General features: G+C 35.1%; 3 protein-coding genes across 3 annotated transcripts; 2 read left to right on the top strand and 1 right to left on the bottom strand.

Moving 5' to 3' along the window:
- Window positions 1-3,193: 3,193 nt before the first annotated feature.
- Window positions 3,194-5,002, top strand: LOC110721759. Its single transcript, XM_021900950.1, has 3 exons — window positions 3,194-3,283; window positions 3,435-4,718; window positions 4,802-5,002. Exons 1-2 carry the CDS (start codon window positions 3,194-3,196, stop codon window positions 3,951-3,953), a joined length of 609 nt encoding a protein of 202 aa, XP_021756642.1. The 3' UTR covers window positions 3,954-4,718; window positions 4,802-5,002.
- LOC110721758 (protein ANTAGONIST OF LIKE HETEROCHROMATIN PROTEIN 1-like) lies at window positions 4,248-5,541 on the top strand. Its single transcript, XM_021900949.1, has 4 exons — window positions 4,248-4,718; window positions 4,802-4,877; window positions 4,960-5,034; window positions 5,114-5,541. Exons 1-4 carry the CDS (start codon window positions 4,248-4,250, stop codon window positions 5,539-5,541), a joined length of 1,050 nt encoding a protein of 349 aa, XP_021756641.1.
- A 12,958-nt stretch (window positions 5,542-18,499) lies between these two features.
- On the bottom strand, window positions 18,500-26,605 carry LOC110721808 (DEAD-box ATP-dependent RNA helicase 17-like). Its single transcript, XM_021901007.1, has 10 exons — window positions 25,751-26,605; window positions 25,574-25,646; window positions 25,357-25,466; window positions 23,966-24,109; window positions 22,592-22,700; window positions 22,164-22,504; window positions 22,012-22,085; window positions 21,187-21,491; window positions 20,583-20,829; window positions 18,500-19,330 (listed from the first exon to the last, which is right to left on the bottom strand). The coding sequence occupies exons 1-10, from the start codon at window positions 26,202-26,204 to the stop codon at window positions 19,019-19,021; spliced, it is 2,169 nt and encodes a 722-aa protein (XP_021756699.1). The 5' UTR covers window positions 26,205-26,605; the 3' UTR covers window positions 18,500-19,018.
- Between the last annotated feature and the right edge of the window lie 671 nt (window positions 26,606-27,276).

Here is a 27,276-nt window from a genome sequence, read left to right as displayed (position 1 = left end):
TATGGTTATGTGGGAATGACACATTGATCCGTTTTAACCCGTCAAAACCCGAATTTAACCCGACCTGAATTCAACCTGACCTATTCCTAACCCGACCTGAATTTAACCTGACCTATTACTAACCCGACCCGAATTTAACCCGACCTATTACTAGCCCGACCCGAATTCAACCCGATCTATCATTAACCCGACCTGAAATCAACCCGACTTGTTATTGACCCGAAATTAACTAGCAATCTAGGATTACGTCATATTTTTTTTTCTTTCCCTAATTCTATGAGTTATTTTCCTATTTAAGCTTATTCAAATATTTTCAAAAAAAATCTCTATTATCAAATGTATTATAATTTACGTCTCAAAAAAACCTATGAAAATTTATGAATACCACTACTTTTTGGATGCATGTGCATTCTTTATTCAAATTTAGTAATTACTATTTACGAATACTACTACTTTGTAGGTGCATGTGCATTAATGTAGTCAACCCGAAATGATCCGACCCAAATTAATCCGACCCACACTTACCCGACATGTTTACCCGAATTGACAGCTCTACTTCTGACCCATGTTCGCGTTAGGCTCCTCTATATGAAATGGGTGTATAAATACAATTATGGTTGCCTCAAGAAGACCCACTTGATGGGAATACATCGTTCAATGGGTGAATGGGAATACATCGTTCAATGAAATGGGTGTATAAATACATCGTTCAATGCTCCTGATGGGAATGACCCACTTGCTCTGGACTTCACCGGGATGGGAAAAGGTGAGGCATGGGTGAATGGGCAAAGCATAAGGACGCTATTGGCCAAATTTAAGTTTGCCAAGTGGTGGTTGCAGTGACCATTGTGATTACAGAGGACCTTATAAATCGGACAAATGTCTCAAAAATTGTGGAAAACCGCCCCAGCAATTGTAACCACTTTTCCTCCATTAATATTATTGCCCCCCTAATTTTTTTTTTTTACTTTGTTTTCTGTTCTTTAATTTTTCACTTTTCCAGCTTTTGACCTTGCTTTCCTTTTTCCCATAACAACCTTCTATCTCTTTTTCTGTACTCACACTTTCTCTCTCCTCTCTGTTTTTTGTGTTTACTTCACACTCTTCACCATTGTTGGTACTTTATACTTCATTTTTCTAGAAATCTGAATTGGGTTTTCTCTAATTGGGTTGACTGACAAAAATATTAATTGGGAGTATTGGTAGTTTGGTACTACAGTTTTTTTTTTTGTGTATATATATATATTTTCGTATTGCAATATCTCTTACCTACAGCACATCAATCTCTCCCAAATTTTGTCCTTCTGTTTGTCATTGTAGTAGCTTGCTCGTATACAATCCCGTCGACAGGTAAATACCTTAACTCTTTGTTGTTTTTTTATTATATTTTCATAATTTCGTTTACAATCATCACTTCATCGGGTAATTTACTAGTTACGGAGTATATTATTGTTTCAATTGAATTTTTATCTAAGGAGGAATTATTTAATTTTCAATATTATTTTGTTATTGTTATTCTTAAAAATGACGACCTTTTCTTTATTTTAAGTGGAGAATAATAAAAAAAGAAGAATGGGAGTTGTAGTAATAATAACAACATAAATAGTCACATCACAATGTAGTGTAGTAGTATAACTCAAAAAATATACTACGTATATAATTAGATATGATACTTTTGTTGTTTTCTTTGATAAATTTCTATTTTGTTGAAAGATCAATATGGTAATTGGTAAACCTGGCCATAAACGACCGAGCAATAAAACTTCCCTACAAAATTCCTTTTGTTGGTAGGCCGATGTGGTTTATAATGACTCAGAGTCATGTTAAAGCATTTTAAAGTTCAATGAGAATCATCTAATTTCATGCGATTTTATGTCAAATTGATCCAATTGCTTAGTTAAATGTCGTTTTTGAATTGACTATCGTTAAGCCTTAATTACTCCGTAAAGGTCAATATAATATACTAATCGTAAATATATGAAATTTTTTGTCCATAGGGACCATTTAAACTTGTGTTTCTCTATAGTCCAATCACCTCATATATATAGATATTACTAATGATTGCATTTAAAGTAAAAAAAAAATAAAAAATAAAATCCTGAACATTATATATAAATGTTCCCTATTAGCTTGATGATGAGAAATTATGACAAAAATATGAAGTACGAGTTGGTGAAGTGGACCAGATTACTGGATCTGTAACTTTCAAACTAATAATATTTCTAAATTTAGGAACTCACCAACTAATAGTTTTTTTTTTTCATTTTTTTGACACAATATCATAATTCATAAATAATACGGAGTGCAATAATAATAATGGTCACTTGCTCATGCTTTAAGGAATAATTAAAAAGGAAATCAAACTTAAACAAATACATACCTACTGACGTATGCAAAGCATTACTTTAACTTTATTACAATTAATTAATTAATACACTTTGCATAGACAATACCTTAAAAAAAGGACAGTTTTTTGGATTATAGGCTATATAAGTGTTTAGTCAAATTGATGATTGTATAGTAGGTTATAAGATGATATATCATTTTTTAAAAAATTATCTATCGATTGTCACCTTGTTATTTAACTTTTACAATACTTGTGATTTGTGAATTGTTTACTTATGGGTTTAATTGTTTAGAGTTGGGTTATCGTGAAAATTAGTGCAAAATTAGTGAAAAACAGCATGGGTACAAAGTATAGTAGCATAGCCCAGTATAAAAAATTGGCCAAACAAACAGCATATGAATAAAAATATTAACTGGGTTGCTATGATATGCAATGATATGCAGCAAAAAATGCAAAGTTCTTTTCTAGATCAAATACATCCATGTTCTGTGGTCCTAGTTTCTCAATAGATGTTAGAAGTAGTACGTATATATTTTTTGAAGAAGAAGAAACGTAACGTATATATTTATGTACTTATTTTGATTATTTATATCTTTCATGCATGAAACTAATAATTTTAAAGTGTTCTTGATCATAGTGTAATGGATGGTAGGGTAGCATGGTCTGATGACAGTACAAAATTTTTTTTTGGACATATGCTTGGAGATGAAAGCAGGTGGACTATCAAAGGTTAATTGGGATAGAATAATGAGTACTTTGAACGTTAAAAGTGGGAAGAATTTCAATATTAAACAAGCAAGAAATCATTGGGATGATTTAAGGAAAAGGTTCAAAATTTGGAATGAAATGGAACTCAATTGGACCGGTCTTACATTTGATCCTATTACTGGTTGTCCTGTAGTTGAACAAGATGATAGGTGGAATATATTTGTAAAGGTGCGACATTTTGTTTATCCATTTTGTTGCATTATGACCTCTACAATGCTATTTTATTTTAAAATTTATTTAATCGAAATTTTGTGCATTTATGCAAAAATATAAAGGTATGCCAGCGAGATTCCTAATGAGACCATTGCCTCATCTATAGAAGTTACGGGCACTTTTTTCAGGGTCTTTTGCTACTAGCAAATGGAGTTTTTCTCCCGAATTAGGTGGGGAACAAATTGGTAAAGAAAATGAGGAAAGGTCCGGGGACAGTGATGAAAATATAGGAGATATGGAAATAAGTAGGGGAATAAATAATTCGGATGATGAACAGAGCATTTCACCTCCTAAAAGTACCTCGTTGGGGAAACGTAAGAGTGATGGGTGTACTAGTAAACTTAAAAAAAACAAGAGTAGTAACATTGACTCTTGTATAGAGTTGTTGAAAATGTCTATTGAAACTAATTGTAAGCAAGGGAGTGGTAATAAGTATAAAGATGTCTCATATGCTCTATACAATATTGAGGCTATTGTTCAACAAGGAGAAGGATTTATTTATCAATGTATGAATTTTCTTCATCATGGCGATAATGCAGATTTCTTCTTAGGTCTCCGAAGTGATGATCAGAAGATCATGTATTTGAAGACAGCATTTCAAGATCCAACATTGGGTGGTCCTTAATTAGGTTTTTTGGGGTGATGAGTATTTGAAGTTAACTTTGTCTTATGTTTTCCTATGACTTGTTTTGCACTTTCATATGTTCTTTGTTAGTTATTTGATGTTGTTCTAGTTTTAATTACGGTTCCACATATGAAGCTACTATTTTTTCTGACCTTTAGGTTTAAGTAGCTTCATATGATGCTATTGCTTTTCAGGTGATCTAATTAAGAAGCTTTAGCCTTTATTTTAAAAGTCATTGTTGATTTTATTTTACAAATTGAATAATGTTGGTATTTTGTTGGTTTATGTTGTAGAATGGATAACACACTTCCAATGTGCTTGACAATTATCGCATTGGAAGAGCTAAAGAGACTTCTTACACCAATTGAGAGATTGCCTTTAAGGTTAGGTGGAGAATCTGGTAGCGAATACATAAACAGACTACTACATGCCCATCCTGATTTATGCAAAGAACAATTGAGATTAGATAGAAGCATATTTGTGGATCTTGTTACTTGCATGAAAAATAAAAATTTATTATCGGATGGTCGTTACATATTTGTGGCTGAGCAATTAGGAATATTTTTATATATCATGGCTAAAGGCAGTTCTTATCGTGATGCTGCCGGTCGATTTCAGCACTCTATTGCAACAATTGGGTTGTACTTTAAACAAGTACTGGAAGCAATGGTTCATTTGTCTACCGAGATCATAAGACCATACCAAAGTTTGACCGTGGTGCCAAAAAAAATAGGTGACAGCACAAAATATTGGCCATATTTCAAGGTATTAAGAAACATTATTATTATCTTGTATTGTCATTATATAATCACTTATAAAATGTATCCTAAATGTTAATGAACTATTAGGATTGTGTTGGAGCATTGGATGGGACTCATATAAATGCAGTTGTAAGCGATGATGATGGTGTGGCACATCGAGGGCGTAAAGGAAAAAAAAACATGGAATGTTTTGGCTGCATGTTCCTTTGATAGGCTTTTCACGTTTATCAACGTTGGATTTGAAGGTAGTGCTCATGATATTACTGTATGGAACCATTGCTTAACTGTACCAGAATTTCAAGTTCCCCATCCACCTCCAGGTATAATTTAAAATAGTGTATGTTTTTACTCCATACATGACACTATACTAATATGCTGTATAACTTTATTTTGTAATAGAAAAATATTATCTAGTAGATTCTGGATATCCGAATACCGTTGGATATTTGAGTCCAATAAAAGAAAAAGATATTAGAACCCATTTGCCTGAATTTCGAAATGGTCCACCACCACAAGGCATGCTTGAACTTTTTAATTATCTTCACTCTTCACTTCGAACAACGATCGAGAGATGTTTTGGACAATTAAAAGGTCGATGGAAAATATTGACAATGATGCCACAAATGGACACTAAACATCAATTGGCAATTATGGTTGCTACATTCACACTTCACAATTTTATTCGATTACATGAGTTGGATATACCCATTGATAGTGGTATAGAATTCGAACCAAGAGCAGATTATGATTTGTTTAACGAGAATCGTAAAGCTGTAATGAAAGAAGTACAACTTAATATAGCGAAGGAAATTTGGAACTTCTTGTAATGAAAATTATATTTCTAAACGTTTATGACTTGGAGTTTATAATGAAATTTTAATTATTATCGTTTATTGTTTGTGCTATTTAATAACATAGACAGTGTTGCTAGTTCAAGCAAACGATAAAATCAAATCCGATACATCATAAATCAATAATAATAATAATAATAATAATAATTTGATCTGAACTTATTTTTTCTGATCTAATCTGATCTGAACTTATTTTTCCTGATCTGATCTGATCTGAACTTATTTTTCCTAATCTGAACTTATTTTTTCTGATCTGATCTGATCTGAACTTATTTTTCTAAAATAAGTAAAAATAAGGTGAACTAAACAGGGCCTAAAGTGATTATGTACGTACTTATATGTAACATGCATAAAAATGAAGTTTAATTTATATATTAGTAAAATCCGAAAAGTAGGAAAAGGAAGGGAAAAAAGGACATAAGAAAAAGAAGAAGCAGGCTAGAATGATGAAAATGCTAATTAATAATTTCCATAGTCGTTAGTGGCTTACCGGTCATCATTAGTGTGCACTACAATCATACCCCAAATCAATCCTACTCCCTTCCTCTTTTTTGTTTATTTAATTTTTTTTTTTTTTTTTTTTTTTTTTTTTTTTTTTTTTTTTTTTTTTACAATAGACCCACATTTTAGGGTATATTTTTTGTTTATGTTTAAGTTTTAATGAATACTTATTTGTTTACTAATCCCATATAAAGTGTAGCTATTATGCATTTTTTTAAAAAATGTTAGTTTTTTGCTTTAATATAGGGTTTGCTTTAATATTTGCAAATAACTAACTATACTTATACTTTATTATCAATTATTCTAGTGTAACAATTAAGTCCTTTTTTCTACCTCATTTGAATTTAGGATAATTTGCAAATTACCACCCAATAATAGTATCAATTTCTAAATAACCACCCAATTAAAATTTTATTTTAAATTACCACCCATTAAATTAAAAAACGCTCAGATTACCACCCATTTTGTTTTTCCGGTGGAATTTCCGTCAGTGGGCCCCACTTTTTTTATTTTTTTCCTTTATTTTCTGGCTTTCTCGCTCTCTCTCCCCGATTTCACTCTTCTTCTTCCTTTCTTCTTCCTAACCCTCACCCCCACCATTGCTCCATCACAAAAATCTTTTAATGATGCTGATTCCTTAACCTTAATACAATTTCTCCTTCAATTCGATCTTCTGGCAATGAGTTCCCTGCAATTTCTCCCCTGCCATCACTCCCCAACCAATAACAACAGCACCACCACCGCTGCACCCCAACTGCCGCCCACCCAGCCACCATCAGTGAACTCCTTCAGCAACCGCATTTGTGCAGCCACCTTTAGCAGCCCACACGCACCCAATTGTAGCAACATCACCCCGCAACCAAACCCCACCTCTTCAACATCGCTTCACCAATCTCACCCAATTCGTCGCCAATTAAACCAATTTCAGCCACCAATACAACACCGATTTCAGCTCCAATCACCAACAACAACCACCTTCAGCAGCCCACACGCACCCAATTGCAGCAGCATCAGCCCGCAACCACCGTACCCTACCTCTTCAACATCGCTTCACCAATCTCACCCAATTCGTCGCCAATTAAACCTATTTCAACCACCAATTGGTTCAATTTCATCCCCGACAACACCGATTTCAGCTCCAATTGCAACATTCGACCATTAATTTATGCCCAATTTTGAAACCCAGATGTGCGTTCACCACAAGTTGTTAATTATTGGGTGGCAATTTATTGGGTGGCTGAACTGGTGGTTGTTTGTTGATGTTGTTGTTGTGGGTTGTTGTTGGCAGACGCGACGGGGGAGAAGGAGGGGAAAGGTGGAGCAATGGTGGTGGTGGTGGTTGGGAAGAAGAAAGAAAGTAGGAAGAAGTTGAGTGAAAAATCGGGGAAAGAGATGAGAAAGCCAGAAAATTGAAGAAAAAAAAGGAAAAAAAATTAAAAAAGTGGGGCCCACTGACGGAAATTCTACCGAAAAATCTAAATGGGTGGTAATCTGCGCATTTGTTTAATTTAATGGGTGGTAATTTAAAATAAAATATTTTTTGGGTGGTTATATCAAAAGTGGACTATTTTTTGGGTGGTAGTTTACAAAAAAACCTTGAATTTATTAAGATTATGTGATGGTTGATGAATGTGAACATGTCCTGCATGGTGGATGTCCTGCATGGTGGATGTCCTGCATGGCTACATGGACAGTGTGAGTTATTGTCATGCATCCAAAGTTCTAGAAGGAGTACAAGAGGGAAGTTTACAATGAAAGAGAACAAACTAACAACTAATTTAATGCTCCTATTGTGTTATCCTTCTATTTTCTTTTATTGACAAATCTATCCTGACACGTAAGAAGAGAGCCGTATAATAAGACTTGACTCACTTAGTAAAAGTGTTACTTTAGAACTCAAAGGCTTGAGGTACGCCTCTTATTAACTGAGGGTGTTTGGAAGTGGGGATTTCCTTGCCTTTTTCCTCTACCATCAAATGCTTGGCTCGCAAATACTGGACTCAAAATCCACGAGGTTTAGTTGAAGTTTGGTTAGAATCTTCCTTACATAAAAATTGTAGGAGAAGATTAAAAAAAAAAAAAAACCAATTGTGAACGTCACCTAGTTGATGAAGTTTTGATGTTCGCAATTAAGATATGAAATCAAAATCCATTTACACCACTATTGTGTAATTATTTATCTTAAAAATGAAATGACAAAGACTTCCATTTTCATTCCCCAAACCTCAATTATTCAACTTGTTTTGCCTGGACTTGTATTATATAAACTTATTTTATTTGAAATTTGATAAGCTAGTAATAATATTACAACTTATATTACCCCAAACTTTACAATTCTCATATTGCCCATATTAAGTCAAATAGGCCGAATAAAACACGGCAAAATGTGGACATACACCCCAATAATATTACAAATTTATACGGAATTTTTTTTTTCCAATAATTATAATGTATTAATTATGTTTGAATAATATCTATGAAGAGACCTTATGATAATTGATTAGGGGTTTTTTCCCGCCAATCAGTGTACGCCACGTGGACCAATCAGGTCCTACCAAGTGTCCTCCAGTTGGACCTCTCAAGGCCTGCCACGTGGCACGCATCCATTTGTCCACCATGGACCAATCATGCCACGCCAAGTGGCCTGCTGATTGCCACCTAGGAAAATGGCCACCTAGGCCCAGTTTCTAGGAAAAACCCAATCAGCTCTAGGTTGACCTAAACCTAGGATTGGACACGCTTCCCAAGACTATAAATACCTTTATTAATCCTCATTAAAAAAAAGCAATAATTACTCTCACCGAGGGAAGTCAAAACAGATTGATCACTCCTCCCTTTGAGGAACCAGATCTCCCACCTTTACTTTTGGGATTTGTTAAACATCGCCCGCAAATTACCATATAAAGCCCACAAATATGACATGGTGTGACCATTATGCCCATTTTCTAAAATTGAACAAATCTCGGTTTAAAATATGTGGAGCCGTACTGGCTCGCCGGGGGAGACCGGAGGGCAGGCCGGAGATGCGGGGGACGCCGGAGGTACGTCGTCGTCGACGGAAAACGAGGTAAGTCACCGTTAAAATTCACGGTTAACCGTAGGAGTGGCTCCGGCGCCTAGGATGGACGCCCTAACCGTAGCCTGGACGTCCAAGCCAGACGCCAGAACCACCACAGTGGCGTCCAGCCCAGACGCCCAGACCACCAGACTGGCGTCCTGGCCAGGCGCCACTCTACTGGCTGAGGCGGCCCTTCCAGGTGCCAGTCCAGCGGCTGTGGCGGCCCTGGCAGACGCCACCTTATATTTTTTTTTGTTTTTTTTTTTTCTTTTTTTTCTTTTTTGATTTTGTTGTTTTTGATTTTTTTTTAATTTTTTTTTTTAAAATCGAAAATGATTTTTTTTAAAAATTCGAAATGGGTTTTTTTAAAATTAGTTTTGAAAATTCGAAATAGGTTTTTTTTAAATTAAGTTTGAAAATTCGAAATGGTATTTTTTTAATTTTAGTTTGAAAATTCGAATTGGGTTTTTTTAAAAATTAAGTTTGATTGTTGAGAAAGGTTTTTTTCTAAAATTAAGTTTGACAATTCGAAATTGTATTAAAAAAAAATTGGAAATTGTTTATGTGACTTTTATAAATGATTGTGTTTGAATATTATACATAATTATGTTTTTTTTTTGTTAATTCTGTGTAAATATAGAAATTAAATGTATTATCCGTTAAATGTATTTATTATAATATATAACTGATGCAGGATTATGGTGGTGACGGAAATGATTACAGTGGGATATTTGGACATGATGGTCCATTCGAAGAAGCTCAACAAGCGATTGATTGGGCAAAACAGGTTGCAATTGCAGCTGGATTTTGCTTGGTAGTAGTAACTCATAAATCTCAACGGGATGGTAGAATGGATCGCATTTTGAGATGTGACCGTTATCGCAAAAGAGAAGAAAGAGATTTTCGTACAGCCACTCAGTTTGATACAAAGCGGAAAGGTTGTGGGTGTGAGTTCAGAGTAAAGGTCCGACAACTACGGAGTCGTGACGGTTGGGAAGTGATTGGTTACTCTAAATGGGGGTATCACAACCATGAGATGATATTATATGAAGAGGGTCATCGACAGCTGAGCGGCTTAAGTCCTGCTGCGAAACTAGTTGTGAAAGAAATGAGTGATGCTCAAGTCAAGCCTGCTAAAATATTAGCATCTGTGTTAGAGAAATTTCCAGAAGACCATCCAAACCGAAGACACATCTACAACGTCAGACAGCAACTCAGGTTTGAACGGTCAGAGGGAAGGAACCCTATGCAGCAGCTGCTACACCAGGCACAATCACGTGGTTACCTGTTCTGGTTTGATTCTGATGAAGATACAACGGAGGTGACTCATCTTTTCCTTGTGCATCCTGATTGTGCTGATATGATCAAGTCTTGGCCATTTGTGATTTTGATCGACTCAACGTACAAGACAAATAAGTACAAGTTCCCACTGGTTGAGATCATGGGGATGACTCCAACGAACCAGAACTTTCTGATTGGTCATGCAATCATCAAGGATGAGACGGCTCCAAGTTATTATTGGGTCTTGGAGAAGCTGAGAAACTACATCGGGCCTAATGTTCATCCAGCAGCCATCGTCAGCGACTGTGAGGGAGGTCTCTTTGCCCCCATAGCAGAGTTGTTTCCAAAATCGAACCACTTATTGTGCACATGGCACATCAACAACTGCGTGAAAGTGAAAGCCTACAACCTTTTCAACAAGAATTTGGAAATGGCAGAGAGATTGGTGAATGGTAAGTGGCGGAAGATCCTACAGGCTACCACAGAGGAAGCGTACGAGCGAGAATTGGCTAACTTCAGGGATTCGTACCAGTGGTGTCCGGCACTGGTGGACTATGTGATGCAGCAATGGGTCCCTCACAGGGAAAAGTTTGTCAAATATTGGACAAACCAGGTACTTCATTTCGGGAACACTACAACATGTAGAGTTGAGAGTGCTCATAGAGCTACCAAGGACTGGATTGATTCATCGACCTGCGATCATCATGCCGTACTTGGAAGGGTGGAATGATGTAGTCGGAGATGGTAACTGCGGATTCCGGGTCGTGGCTGATGTTTTTCAAATGGGCGAAGACAACTACGGTTTGGTGCGTCAGTTGATGTACAGCGAAATTGCCTCTAACCGAAATGTTTATCGTCATGTGTACCAGGATGACTTGGATGGCGCTCTGCGGCGTATCCGGTGGGGAGGTGGACCTTGCGGCCAAAATCTTTATTTTGACGCGCCCCTAGATCTGTTTGCCGTTGCAAACATTTACAAGTGCGCAGTCATGCATTTCGGCCTGGGATTGCATAGTCAAGCTTATTATCCTTGTACCACGGTTCTCCCTTGGCGTTCGCGTGAGACTGTCACCACACCGGTCAGAGAGGTAGCTATTGCGTTTCTTGGATCGTCATACAGACATTTCATCCGACTAGACATGTCATCCGATTTTCCAGTGCCACCGATTATACCTCGGTGGTACACCATTCGCACAGCGAGCGTAGAGGGTTGGGATGCGCTATACCATGACCGGATCCACGAATGGAACACCCTAGCTGCATTTTAGTTTTTCATGTTTACATTCTTCCTATGTAATCTTATTCGTACGTTGCTCTTTTAATGAGAACATTAATTTTTTATACTGTATTGCTTACTGCATTCTATATGTTGCATGGGTAAGTTGCGCGGATCCACGAACGGTTATGTCAAAATTTAAAAACAGCAATGATAATATGTCAAAGTTGAAAGCTAAAAGAACAATCTAAAATGTTACAAACTTAAAACATAATGTCCAATTTAATAAATTAAAACGATAATATTTAAAGTGCTCTATAAATAAAATGACAAAACCATCAGTAATCCCTCCTCGACGCCGACTCCTAATGCGCAAGGGTCTGTTCCAGACTATCAACAGCAGCTCTCACTGTTGCACTTATGTTGTCCTTCTCCAGAGAGAGTTTCTGTACGTCCTGCATTATCTTTCCCATCCACTGCATACAACAAAAAATAAAAGATGAAATACAATAACAACATATAAAACTTAATTAAAAACAACGATAAATATTTTATGAGACATACCGCTTCCATGGCAGTAGGCGGTGGCACATAATCATCATCGCTGTGGTCGAGATCTGCGATCAACCTCGGGTGCGAATACCGGTTGAACCATTCCATGTAGTAATGGTCACACATGGGAGGAACCCCAGAGGGCGGCCTCTGCAACTCCGCAGTCCATAAGCGGGCCACCATCGGAAACTGGTCCCACGTCCCATTCATGATATCCGGCCATTGCACGACGTAGTCCCTCGACGATGCAGGTCGGACCGCCTTCATCGGGCATGCCTGGGGAGGAGGGACAACTTGGACAAATCCAAGCTGGCGAAGACAACGCTGGGGCATGTCTTGGCTGGACGCCCAGCCAGTGGTGGTGGCGCCTTGGCTGGACGCCCAGCCAGTGGTGGTGGCGCCAGCTGCAGACGCCGCAACCAGTGGGCTGGACGCCATAGCCACGGCTGCTGCGCTTTGAAAAAACGCCACAACCGTGGCTATGGCGTCCAGCCCAGGCGCCAGCCCACTGGTTGCGGCGTCTGCAGCTGGCGCCACCACCATTGGCTGGGCGTCCAGCCAAGGCGCCCCACCTCCGTCACGGCGGTTTTCAATTTTTTTTTTTTTTTTTTTTAAGAAATTGTACCTTGCCTCCTTGAGACCTCCTTCCCTCCGCCGCCGCCGCCAATTCCTTGCCTTTCCGCCTCGACATTGCCGTAGTTTGAATTTTTTTTTTTTAAGAGATGTTGAAAGAAGATGAACGATGAGAGTGTGAGTGATGAGAGTGTGAGTGTTTTTTTTATAGGTCAAGGGCAATATTGTCAAATCAAGTGAATTTGTGGGCTTTATGTGGAGATTTGCGGGCGATGTTTAGCAATCCACTTACTTTTCCGCACTTACTTACTCCACAAACAAGTACTAACTTGACCGTCGGAGGCGGAGCTCCCACCACCCGGAGTCTCCGTTGTTTTGTAGGTAAAGGCACAAGAATACCAGTCCCGAAATTGTAACTCTCCCGCAGGACATCAAAAAACCCCGAAATAATAATCTTGTCATGGTAACACTATTTTAGACCATTATTTACATGACAATTGGTTGACAGAAAAACATAATTTTCAAAGACAATGAACTAGAAAATGAGGCAAACGCTGACAAGCTGTTCCGACAGAGTTTGTACTTAAAAAAATTAGGCCCATGGGCCCACTCTCAGTAAATTTCACATTAATAAAATCCATTTCTACCAATACACATTTTGGGCCTCAAAAGCCCAAACTAATTTTATGACGTGGATATTTCAATGCCATATTATTTAACAAAATTAAAAATAGAAAATATTTTTTAGTGGTCTTTTACCCTTCAACGCGTATGATATTCTAGACGTTGATGGGCCTTGGGCCCACACATTTTATGATTCTGAAAGTTTGGTTTGGGTCGATATTATATTATACCTATTTTAGGAGCCATTATTCATATTGAAAAAAACCAACAAAATATTGTATAAAGACATTTAAAAGAAATTAAATTTAAATAATAATGTACCCTACAATTTCCCTTCTGTTAAGAATGTAGGATAGCAACTACTCGTAATTGTGTTGTACATTTGTACTCATCAATTTAATCTACAGTTTGGGTGTGTATTATTCGTGTGATGTTGGGTCGTGTTTAATTATATCGACCAACCATGTTAATAGAGGTTTGGTATTTTAGGATTAGTATAGGGTAGGAAGATTGAATTATTGAGTGACGATTGGAGGAGTGATAGGCCATGCATTTGTGTACGGAATCTTTATAGATACGGGTATTTTATGGTATATGTAGAGGTATTTTTAGTGGGGATACAAAAAGATGTGCATGGTTTCCAAATTTGTGGGATCATGCAGTTGTAGTTCATGTCTACTACGGTGTACTTAGACTATGGTACACTAAAGAAACAATTTGTGTTTTACTATTTTTTTTACAAAGATTTAGAGATTTTGTGCTCTAAAAGTGTATAAGACATTTAAAATTTTGCTGCAATTTATCTGCATGTAAGAGTATTCGACCGGAGTATGCCATGCATATATTTTGTTAGGGTAAACATTTTTTGTAAGATAGGGATGATATAAACAAAAAATTGAATATATTTATAAGAAAAAATGGTTTAGATTAATTTGTGTGGTTGACCCATGCTGCTATGTTTGATTTATAAATAGTAGAAATTAATTAATTTGTTTGGTTAAAAATAGTGTTTTCTCGAATGGGAAATAAGTTTCCTTGAGTAATTATGAGGACAGCCAAGAGTTGTTTCTACTCTCCTCATCCTTTTTTTTTTGTTTTTTTTTTTTGAGAAAACTCTCCTCATCTTAGTCATCTCCTTTGTGTGGACATGATGTATATGCAAGTAGCTTTCTTAGTTGTAAACATACTAAACCCTAATGTCACCAAACGGCTAGTCTCGTTCAATTCTTAGTCTACTTTTAAAAGTCACATTATTACATCTCACTAAAAAACAATTTTAAAAAGTGAAGTTACTTGAAAGTAATCAATAACACCCCATTAGGGTTGATAACATCCCATTAGGGTTGATATTTGACAACCTTCTTTGTTGGGTCCTATTCATGTACTGTAATTTTGTACTATATTTTTGTTTATGTCATAATCTACTTTTAATTCATCACTAAAACCAAAATTAAGGTTTTAATGACAAAGTTATGTTCTTGAGAAAGACAATTAATTGGGTCTTATTCTTGTACGTGTTTATGTACTAATAATCTCAATTATAAACAATCATGCTTTTATAACGACCAATCTAATTTTTTTTTTTTTTTTTTGATTAATTCAATGTATAAAGTTAGTAATAATCATTCTTTAATGAGAAGGATTGATTAAACCGAAAATAGGGAAAGAGTATAATATAATAAAAAAAAAGAGAGGTCATGTTAATGACGTTTATGATTAATTGATTAGTGCTAAGTGTAGATTAGATGGTCAAATAGACCGTTCTAAAGTTTTTATTCTAGTTGTATCAACATGATTGAAAATAATTATCATGTTAATTTTCTTTGCTTGTCAACGTAAAATGATTGAAAATAACGGTTGTATTAGGATTATTATCATGTTCATGTTCATGTTCAGTTAATGTGTATTTTTATAAAATTAACCTTTAAAATTTTATTAAGGTGAAACTAAAGATATGAATGGAAAAAATATACTTAAAAAGCCGCATATAATATAAATGAAAATAATATTTTAAAACGAAGGGAATGGGTGGTTTTACTACAAGTATATTTTTCTTAACTACAATACAAATTCTTATATGAACCTGGTTCATACTAACTTATTGTGGACCAATAATATTAAAGACAATATGATTGTTTTATTAATAAAAAAAAAAGTCACTATATTAAAATAAGGCAAAATTGGCCGCAACACCCTGAAGTATGGCTTAGGTGCACTGACCACCCTAAACTTTGCATAGTAGCCAAAACACCACCAACGATGATGTTGGGTTCGACGCGTGCCTTAAAATGGAAATTTACTGCCACTTATTTCACCGGATTAGTTGAATCTTCACTCTCCAGAACACTTATGTTGTCTTCCATATACTTGGCACGCGTGGATTTACTTCCTCCGATGAAATTATTGGCCGGAAATTTTCATTTAAGGCACACGTCGCACGTAGCACCATAGTTTGTGGTGTTTTGACTACTACGCAAAGTTAAGGGTGTTCAATGCACCTAAGCCATACTTCAGGATGTTGCGGCCAATTTTGCCTTAAAATGAAGGTTATTATGTTAAAATAAAAGTCATTATGGCATTATAAAAGCTATAAAAGGTTAATTTTTTTTAATGAAATTTTTAATATACCGGTTAATATGAATAATAAAGGTCACTATGTTAAAATTAGGGTCACTATATTCAACATAACGTCATACTTTAGGTTCACAACAACAATAAAGGTCACACAAGTTTTAATAAAGGTTACTATGTTAAAATTAGGGGTCAATATATTCAATATAACATCAGTTGCGTGTATATAAACCTTAGGTCATTATTGTGGACCAGGTCCATCCAAGATTTTCTGTAACTACAGCTCTTAAGATTTTTTAAAAGAAAGAATATGTTTTAACATAAAATTTATTCTCTTTCAATATGTTTTCTCCAATGATGGGACTGTAGAAGTCCCAAGAAGGATAATACAGTAATGTTTCTAATCAAATCATCATCATTATCACTTACTCCTTACGTTCCACAAAAATCTTCCAATTCAATTAATATAGATTCATGAACCTACTTGTGTTAATCCCTCAGTTCTAGAATTACTGCCTAATAACTTTAACTTTATTTCCACTATTATTGACTACTTTTTGTGATTAAAAGATAAATAATAATACTTGTAACCTACTCATGTCAGATTTCTTGTTGGAATCATGTTAATATGTATTTCAAAATATCATCATTTTACATTTTTACTTGTTGATAATTATAGCTATTTCTTTTTAAAAAAAAAAAAAAAAAATTTATAGTTATTTACGGATGAATTTATGCATTGACAAACGTGTTAAAAGAATTGAAGTGTGTAACCTAATTTGAAACGAAGAAAATATTATAATATATATCTAATAATATACTTGTGTGAGATCTTGTTAGAATCCTATTAATGTGTATTTCAAAATATGACTTTTTTGTATTTATTAGTTGATAATTAGAGCTATTTACGGATGAATTTATACATAGGCAAACATGTTAAAAGAAGTGTGTCATCTAATTTGAAGTATAATATATATCTAATGTGTCATCTATTTGATTAATGTGAATATTTTTATTTACTAATAATAGTATATGTATGCGGTCAGACCCATGCAAATTTAAGTGTGTCAATTTAATCTAAAATAAATAGTAAACGTGTTAAGAGGAGCTATAGAGTGAAATAAGGGGAAAAAAAAAATTATAATCAATGCAAATAATTTACTCACAATTGAATGTCTATGGCGGTTGTGAGTGATTATTTGTATAGACAACTCTTGAAGAAAACTAGCTAGTCTCACAAGAATAACAAAGAAATAAATTGAAATGGATAATGAAATGAAATTTTAGGTTATTTATCTTTAGTATTTCTTATTGTAATCGGCCTTGAAGAGGTGATACATTTTTTAAGAAAATCAAAATCAAAGTCCACCTTATTATTTTTAAATAAAAGAATGTGTTTTTAAAGTCATTTCTCCGTCAAGTGAATACTCCCTTTGTCCCTAAATTTTTGCCCCATTGCAAAAATTTGGGTCAAATTTTATAAACTTTGACTATAAAATACTCTTAATTTATAAGTGATAATATAATCATGTGGGATTTTGTTGGATACGTCTCATTGTACATTCTATTGATATTTAGTTTTTATAATTTTTACACGTGTGAAATGGAGATATAACCGTTTTAAGACACTTGTTGGAGACCGCGAAAAGTCAAATGGGGCAAAAAATTAGGGAAGAAGGGAGTAACACATAAAATTAACTATTCATCTTGTCTTTTTATATAAGAATTATTTGTCTTATAAAAGAAACTTTTAAATAGATACGTAGAATAATAATTCAATGAATTGTAAAACAAATCCCATTATGCCCCTATAAATGAATATATATGAAAAAATAGAAAATTAAATGAATATATTTGTCATATTCTTATATTTATCACACCTTTAGCTTCAATAGTTGTAATAGATTCACGAATTACTTGTATAAAATAGAAATCAATATTACGACTTAATAGGATTATCTAAAATAAAGTAAAATGAATAGACCTTTTCAAATCCCAAATATAAAAAGTTAGTCGAACTTTAAAATTTGAGTGGAATACTTTGAACTTATGAAAGGAAGCCACAAGGTTAAGATTAATCCTGAATAGCCAAATGGGCAAATAGTGGTGACAGCCTTTGGCCAAACCCAGACAACTTCAAACCCTACTGTCATTAAATCCAATCCAAGTAAATTACAGCAACTTAATAGTAATTATGGAGTTTATGGTAACACACCTATTAAACCAAATATAGTTCTTTCCTATGATAAAATTTAAGCATAGTATTAAATTAAATGATTAGATGATCATAAAGACTGTCAACATAGGTAGTAAAATAAAATTGGCAGAAACATTCCACAAAATCATTTAGTATGTGATACAATTTGTGACCACATTTCCTATTTTTCTGTCACCCTTTTAAGAAGTGGACCAAAACCCTGGGAAGTAGGGTTTCAATCTCAGATCTTGTTACCGATAATGACAGACAACGAGAGCTCCAGAAAAAAAAAAAAAAAAAAAAAAAAAAAATTATGTAGGGTTCAATAAAATTAAACACACCATTAGAAAGATAAGCGAAATAATAAATAGATGTTTAAAGACTTTTCCCCTGAGTATGTGTAGTCCTTTTCACTTTCCAAAACAAAATTAGATGGATTAAATCGTATGACTAGTGCTATAAACTTTTAGATTAACTGCAAGTGATATATCAATGTCGAGTGGATGAGCAAGGGTTACCAAACCCCAGAGAGCCACAATATACCGTACGTGGCTTTTTTTTGGTCTAGTGACGGGTGAGTTACCAGATAGATCCATCAAAGGACAAAAACTTCAAGGAAGATGCCGAGGGTGATAAATGGGTTGAAACTTGAAAGTATCTTTTGGAACTTGGGACAATCATTTTCGAAGCCAACCAAGAAGCTTTAAATTGGGAAAGATAAGTTAAATGAAACGGACCTCTTACCACTTGGGGTGGGTCTTGACCAAATCACCAAACATATCACATGCCCCATAATTGTCTTCATGTATTTGCATTATATGCAGAGTTGTCAACAGAAAGATGAAGAAGATTTACAACCGTACGTCCTTTCACTCGACATTTATGTATTAACAGTGACCCTCCTCTTCTTCCTCTGTCCTGTGACTCCTGTCAGCTTCTCCTCAATCTTCTTCCTCTTTTTTATCTGCTCTTTCTTCTTCTTTTTTATCAGCTCACCCTTCTTCCTCTTTTTTATCTGATTGTGTACCGACTTCCCTACCAAAGAGGGCTGGTCTTTCAAAGCGAAACTTTTAGCAACATGACCCAAATGGAGTTTCTGCCTCACAAATATCTTTCTTAGCTCTCCTCTACGGGTTGTGTATCCTCGGATCCAAGAAACAAATGAATCCTGAGCCATTGTCTTCAACTTTGACTGACATGAGTGTTTAGGAAACATCAGTCCAAGGAACAAAATTGAGCATAACAACTTGCAGAAGACTATTGGACTGAAATAAAACACTTTTTTTTTTTTAACTTTGTTTCAGGAAGGGGGGAGGGTGGGGTCAGGCAAGCTGTACAGATGAAATACCAGATAAACAGAGGAAGTATGACAGGAAATTTTGGAAGAAACACATCTAACGGCTTGTTTAACCTGATGTCATGGATAAGGGAACAGTAACTAGTTTGTACACAATTATTAAGAGAGTTTCCAATTTAATTGTACGTCTGTGAATGCACATATCCATCACCAAATAGATAACTTATCTAAAATTCATTTTCATTACCATTAAAAAGCAGCATGAATGTAGTGATAAAAGGCAATGAGAATCTAAAATAATGAATGCTAATAAAAAAACAACGAAGTGGAAGAACCAAAAACACACACTACTTTATGTTAAAGACGCATTGGCATGGAACATTTCATTGAAAGCTAAATGGGCTGATTACATGTTTATGACCCAATCTGCTATGGTTTAGGCTTTTGAGGTTATATAAGATAGTTCTCAACCACTTGAAATGTCTTTGCAATGATTATCAATTAACAATATATGCTACGCAGCCAAGGTTGTCAAAATATGCATCAGTGGATCTAGGATCAGACCTTAAGATCTTTCCTGAGTATGTGAGTGAATAATTGGTTGGGTATGCTATGCCCTAATCTTTTTGTTGATTAGATAATTGAGGTTGGGAAGGAAACCTAAACCAAAGAGTATCTGTTTATTTACTGTGTTGAGGTCTTGTCCTAAGCCTATGCACAAGGGCAAGAAAAGGTAGTCCAATCCCGGCAAGACTGATCAATCACAGTTATTATGCGAGTTATGATCACATCATATACCAATATACAAAGTGAATATAATGGCCAAAAGCATACCATACCCAATATCACAATGCTACCACACCATCTTTAAATACAATTTGGTACGTGATAGGAGGCAATCCTGATCTTGGTGAGAAAAAAACAGCACAAGGTTCAGGGAGTAATTTCAGCATATGTTAAGAGACCTGGATGATGATTCTAAAATAACTTTTTCCCAAAAAGCACAATGAGTCATCAATCAGTTAAACTTGTACTTGGACCTACAATAATTAGGAATGAGTAACATTCATACATAGATTTTACTGGATCATATTTGGAGTGGAGCATGAACTATTAAAGCTAAGAACAAGAACAGTAAACAAAATACCTGAGAGGTAATAAATCCCTCGAGAGCCTTCTGTAGACCTATTAGCCAGGGATGCATTTCAATTGATACAAACTTCCTTGAGAAGTGCTTCTGACCGTACAATGGGAAGCTATCCAATACCTTTTGCAGTGGATACTCTGTTAACAAGGCACCATGTTTTTCCAACTCTTGCAAATAGTCATATTCAATAGGCTGCAGAAATAATAAAGAATCTCCCTTCTGGCCCAAACGAGCTGTTCTACCAACCCTGAGTTTTTCAAAAACCAAGAGCCATAATAAGAAGCCCCGTCAATTTTCAACATTAAACACATTGGTATACAGAACCAACACACTAACAAGCAGCAGAGAAGAAACAATTGAATCAAATAAAGAATAAAGATACAATAGAATACACACAATTAGACCACGAACTATAAAAATGTATTTAACATACGAGATTAGATGCAAAGCAAGGACATACAATGCTTCTAAGTAAAAGAAGTTTTGTAAGCGCTATATTGCATGACAAGATGCAGAAAAAGAGCATGTGAGAGTAGCCACAGAGAGATGCCTCATGTTACAAAAAATGAAATATAAACAAGCATACAATGCATAGATTACACACCTATGAACATATTCAGTGGCCTCTCCAGGAGGATCATACTGTATAATACATGTAATTTCAGGGACGTCCAAGCCTCGAGCAATAACATCACTACATAAGAGAAGAGCAGATTTTTTTGCTTTAAAGGAAGAAACTGTAGTTTTCCGCTCATTGTTCTCCATGTTCCCATGTAAGTGGAAAATCTCCCAATTCAAAAATAGCTTCTTCTCTTTGGTTTCTTTTGCAAAATTAGGCAGCCACTGAAACTCCTTAAAAAGTTCGTAGTGAAAGTCCACAGCATCACAAGTCGAGAAGAAGACAACCACCTCCATTTTTATAGGAAAATTAATATATAGTTAGTAAATAGGATTTAAGAGGCATATCTCAAATAATAATTAAATGATAAGCGGCGTGGGGGGGGGGGGAGAACAAGTCTGATACAGAGATAGCCCGGTAAGTAAGCCACTTGAATGGAAATATACATGTTAATATAGACACACAATAAATGGGAATTTTTTTCAGTACATTGATAATTAAACAGTTTAATAGCAAATTGGGATAGTTTTTCTTCACCTAGACTCAATAAAGATAACTCAACAGTAAAGTGTAAAAGTTGCAAAACAGAAAGAATTCCTTACGTACTTGCATGCCTTTATGTTTTGAGGATTGAAGGAAGATTCTACATTGCCAAAGTAACAAGAGTAATTCAAGATAAACTATGAAAAGAGAAGAAACCTGGACATATAAAAAAATGTAGGCAGTATAATTTATGAAGGGCAAGATATAGATCAACTCCAAGTCTAGAACTACAAGGAAATCAGTAGAAAAGATAGAATAAAACCCAACCTTTTGGGTAGCTTGTCCTTCAATAAGATTCTTGAGAACAGAAAGAAGAACTGCAAGCCGTGAACCACATGGCACTAAGAAAAAAAACGGTCACTGAATTTTTTGTGTTTAAGACTGGTTAGCACAAAAATCAACCTTGGATTCACAAGTACCTTTGACATATTTCTGTGTTAGTTGAGAAGGGAGGTTATAATCTTCATTGAAGTCTTTAACTTTCTCAATGTGTTCTGCTTCATCCTCAGATCCTAAATGCTTGGAAGACGAATTTTGATGGAGCTCCCTTTCATCAAGACCAATCATAACTGGATTTTCTAAACTAATATTAGCAAGATGATTGACCTTGTCATTTAAAGTAGCTGATAAGAGCAGATTCTGCCTTTGAAACTCAAATTTTCTAGAGTTCCCACTTTCTTTATCATTAGACCCGCTTTGCCTCGAGCCAAAATGATCAAGTATTTCTTCAATTGCTTTACCAAACCCCATTTCTAGTATCCTGAATAAACAGTGTACTCAGACATGAGGTAAAGAACATGACAATGTATTGCATGTTATGGGTTATCAAAGAGAACTCCATAATTACCTATCCGCTTCATCAAAAATCAACCAGCGCAAATTAGAATACAAGAACGATGATGTGTTCTTTAAGTGATCCAAAAGGCGGCCAGGAGTTGCAACAAGTATAGATATACCTGTAAACCCCACACATGAAATAAATGATAATAAAAAAAAAATTACATCAAGTCAAACATTCATAGGTATGCAGAAAAGAACATAATTAAAAGTCAATCAGCATTGCATATGCAAACAAAAAAGTGATTCAAGGACATTGTTGATCAATTATTGTGGCTTAGCCGTGCACTTGTGCCAAAAGAATATATCAGCCACGATATAAAGTACATCATAAAACACTAATTGAAGAAAGTAACTGCTAAGGGTGCACAGACAAAGCGGCTTGTGAATAGTTTGGAATTGGCTACGTCAAAATTCAATTCGAGCTTGTTCACTTGTTACAGAGCTGAGTTTGTGCTCAAATTATAGTACAAATCTGAACAAGACAATCCCAGACTCAATTATATCCAGCTTTGTGAGATTGTTTATTTAGAATAAATAATAAAAATCATATTATTGTTTTATAAAAAGATATACTTCCTCCATTCCCTTAATATCGCAACATGGAGGTTGGACACGAGGATGAGAGAGAGAGAGGGGGATAAAGAAAAGGACCCATGTGAGGAGAAGAGAGAGAGAAAAAACGTACAAATATGAAAATGCTGCAATATTTATGAAACTTCCTAAAATGGTAATTGTTGCAATTTTAGTAAGAACAGAGGAAGTATGTTCTTTCTATGAAGCACGGATACAAGGGTACTCCACCAAATAGTCGTCTCACATCCTCGATATGGCTCTCTAGGACAGGATGGTACAATTAATGCTTAAAAGTCCTTGGACATCTCAAGAAACAGGGTACAATTACTGCATAAAAGTCCTCGAACGTCTCAACAGACAACGGATATAAAATCTATTTATGTAAGGGTTACCCCTTGACAGTGGTGTTCTGGAGCTTAATACAGATGAGTTGAAAATTTTCTTCAATTCAAATTGGGAGGAGTGGATTAAAGAAAATAAAACTGTACTACATACTTGGTTATCTATGTTTTACATTTTTTATGACACATTTGGAAATACAGAATCTGGATCTTATTGCCACAAACAATGCCATTCAGACACAGTAGCAACAATTTGTAATCCCCATCCGTAGTGTCCTCTGTAGCAGTGTAGCCTACTAAAAATAAACAGAACATGAAAATACTAGACCAGCTGCAGGAAGGTAATTAAATATATTGATTCTCCTATACTGCCCCTTGCTTTCTCAGTGTCATACAGCTATGCAAAATAAGCAGCATATATGATCTAATTATCACAATTCACAGCATATGAGAAGCTAAGCTCTCACCTTTTCGCAACCTCGCCTTTTCTTTTGACCTATTTTCACCTCCCATTAGGTATCCTGGAACGATCCAATGAAATCGGTGCAGAAGCTTTTGTAGAGTTTCATAAACCTGTGTACACAACTCATGCGTAGGTACAAGTACCAACGCTGTTGCCACACTATTAGTTATATAAATAAATTCGTCAATTCGATGGTAAATGCATCTGCACAATGTGTTAATAGTGCTGGAGCATGCATCATCTGGTAGAGTAAGGAAAACACAATTATCACTACCAGCAACAACAGTTGAATAGAGCTCTGTAACCATTGATTGTCTTTTGGCAATAATACTAGACTCACAATTTAGTCATGTGGCAACAAGAGACACAAATTGGGAGTTTTTCTTCCCTACCCCATCCCCTCGATCAAAGTAAAAAAATCTCACTTGATCCTGTGCATGACTAGAGGAGTAAAAATCAAAAGGAAACATAAAAAAAAAAAAATAAAATAAAAAAAAAAAAGATGCATTCACTTCATTAAAAAAAGGCATGTACATATATCCATGTCAAACCCTTCACAATAATCCTTGGTTTGAAAAAAAATATATACCCATGTCAAACACTTCACACTCCGCCAAGGGCATGGAATCCTTACCCGACACTTACAAAATTCACCCGAAACTTCAATTATTTTGAGCTACAAATTTGTAAAGAAACAACACAAAATGTGAAGGAAAGAGGTGAGAGAATTGTGATGAATATCCTCATAGAAGGGCTTGAAATAATTTGATAAGAACTTGCAAACGAGTCAACCTCAGATGTTTGTATATGTAACGGTAACGAAAAGCGCATGCAGTCTTTGGAATCAGAGATATGTTTAATGGATGCCATGACATGCACCCATGTCCTGTTTAAGCATAATGCCCTTGCATCTAGAAATTACAAGCCCTAACATGCTTGAAACTTTGATGATCAGATACCCCCACTTTCCCACTGCCTTTCTCCCATCCTCCAAATTATAATTCAGACTGTGAGGGTACAGGTACACTACAATTTTTATCAACAAACTGCACCACAATCAATTTGGACAGTGAAAACTAGCATTATCAACTTCAACTTCAACTTCTTAACCACCTTGACTAAGTTAGAATAACTAACAGGTAGTGCTGTTTACACCTTCTGACCATCCCTAACCCACCAATATTGGAACAGAAGTCGAATTACCGATACGATAAAATCCTAATATAGATTTGTTCAACCAAAACTAGAAATCCCCAAGTCAAATTCCACACTTCAGAACAAAATCAAGTAATTTATAAATAAAATCAAAACTCTCAATTCTTACACAAACACAACTATAACAATCAATTAGCTTTTAAAAACAAAAATTCAAAAAATTAACGACAGAATACTTACCAAAAGTACCATCAGCCCTCTGAATTCGAGGCTGGTATGCCTGTAAGTGATGAATAATTGGAGCCAAATACGCAATAGTTTTACCCGTTCCAGTTGCTGCATTAACAAGTCTATAAACAATCATACCCATTAAAGAAAATCAATAAACAAACAAAACCCAATTCATCAAAACCTAATAAAACTTCAATTAAAATTGGGAAATGCAGTAAAAACATACACATGGCAGCCAGATAATATAACAGGAATTGCTTTAGCTTGAACTTGAGTAGGTTTTTCGAACCCCAACCTCTCTAAATCAATGAAAAATTAACATTATTTAATTAGAAACAATACAAAATTATGGAATTGCAAAATTAAATTGAAAATATGAGGAGATAGAAAACAAAAATAAAACCTTGGAGTTGGTTGCATAAGGAAGATTCGAGGCCAAGGCTGGAGAATGAGCATGATGCGAAGATATTGTCGCTGGTTTTAGGTTGTTGTTGCTTCGGAGTTTTCTGGGTAACCTCCATTTTTGTGGTTTTAGGTTGCTGTTGCTTCGAAATTTTCTGGGTAATCTTCATTGTTTTGGTTTTAGGTTGTTGTTGCTTGGGAGTTTTCTCGGTAATCTTCATTTTTGTGTTTAAGATGTTTTTGAGTGGGGGCTGAAATTGAATATGCGAGTGTATGCAATGAAGAGGAAGAGGGTTTATCGGTATGGCACTATGGCTTTCCGGGGGTTTAACTCCAACTAGGGAGTAGCGGGACAATTGAGGTTTTAGATTTCTTTTTTCGAAAAAGTCGAAGTTAGTCGAGTGCTTTCCCTTAATAATGCCGGTGAATGATATTACGGAATACTCCGTATTCATTTACTCCTTATTAAAATATAACTGTCTAATATTTCCAGAAAAAAAATGCATTATCAAATTATTTAATTTTTTTTTTTTTTGCGGTAAGATACGGGGGGTACCCCACCCTATCACAAGAAAATGGGGGATGAGGATCGAACCCCCAGCCACTTGGGGGGAGATGGAGGGACTAACCATCCTTCCATAAGGTGAAAAGTGTGTAGTGTGAGGTGCAAGCATTATTCTTCAAAAAAAAAAAAAAGTGCAAGCATTAAGTTTTCTTTTCCCGTCTCTCTTTTGCATTAAAAGTTTTCTACTCTCATCTAGAGCTGGCAATCTCTGACACGACATGACAATATGACCGAAACCAGCACGACACATACACGGAGTTACTGAGAGAAAACACGAAGTCGACACGACTCGAAACCAACCTAAATACGACCTATCTATGTAATATATAAAGAGAAGAGGTGTTTTTGGTTGGGAATTTTTGAGTGGACTATTTTACCCTCTCTACAAATATTTATTATAATTAAAAAAAATTAAAATGTATTTAAAATTTAACCTTAAAATATAACTTCCATTTTTAACTACTCCATAAATTTAAAAAGATAACTTCTCTTATGGTGGTTATTTTTTCTCATATCAAATAATTCCTTCAAGTGTAGTTATGTTATATGGTATATTAGTGTAATTCAAGAATACTTATTTGATGATATAAATTTGACACTTGGTGTTTTAAAAGTCGGTGTTTGTAAGTTTGCATAGGTTTTTTCAACTTTTATATAAGTATAAAAGCAACATACTATAATTTAATTAGAAGTAAGAATATTTACATTGTACACATATTTTACATGAATAATTTATATTATCCAAGTTTAGAGGCACACGCAATGCGTGCACGACTATTCCCTTTAAATTTACTTAATCATTTGTAAATATAATACCTTGAATGGGTTCAATTCATCCTTTAAAAAAAATGAGTATGTATGTAATTGTAGAACTAATATAACAAATGCACTGTAAAATTTAGGATTGTTTTGCATGGTTAAAAGCTAATCCCTTTAATAGATCCTTACCTTTACTAATTATA

Source organism: Chenopodium quinoa, unplaced genomic scaffold, assembly GCF_001683475.1.
Source record: "Chenopodium quinoa cultivar QQ74 unplaced genomic scaffold, ASM168347v1, whole genome shotgun sequence".
Lineage (NCBI taxonomy): Eukaryota > Viridiplantae > Streptophyta > Magnoliopsida > Caryophyllales > Amaranthaceae > Chenopodium > Chenopodium quinoa.
This window is presented reverse-complemented; position numbering and strand designations above follow the sequence as displayed.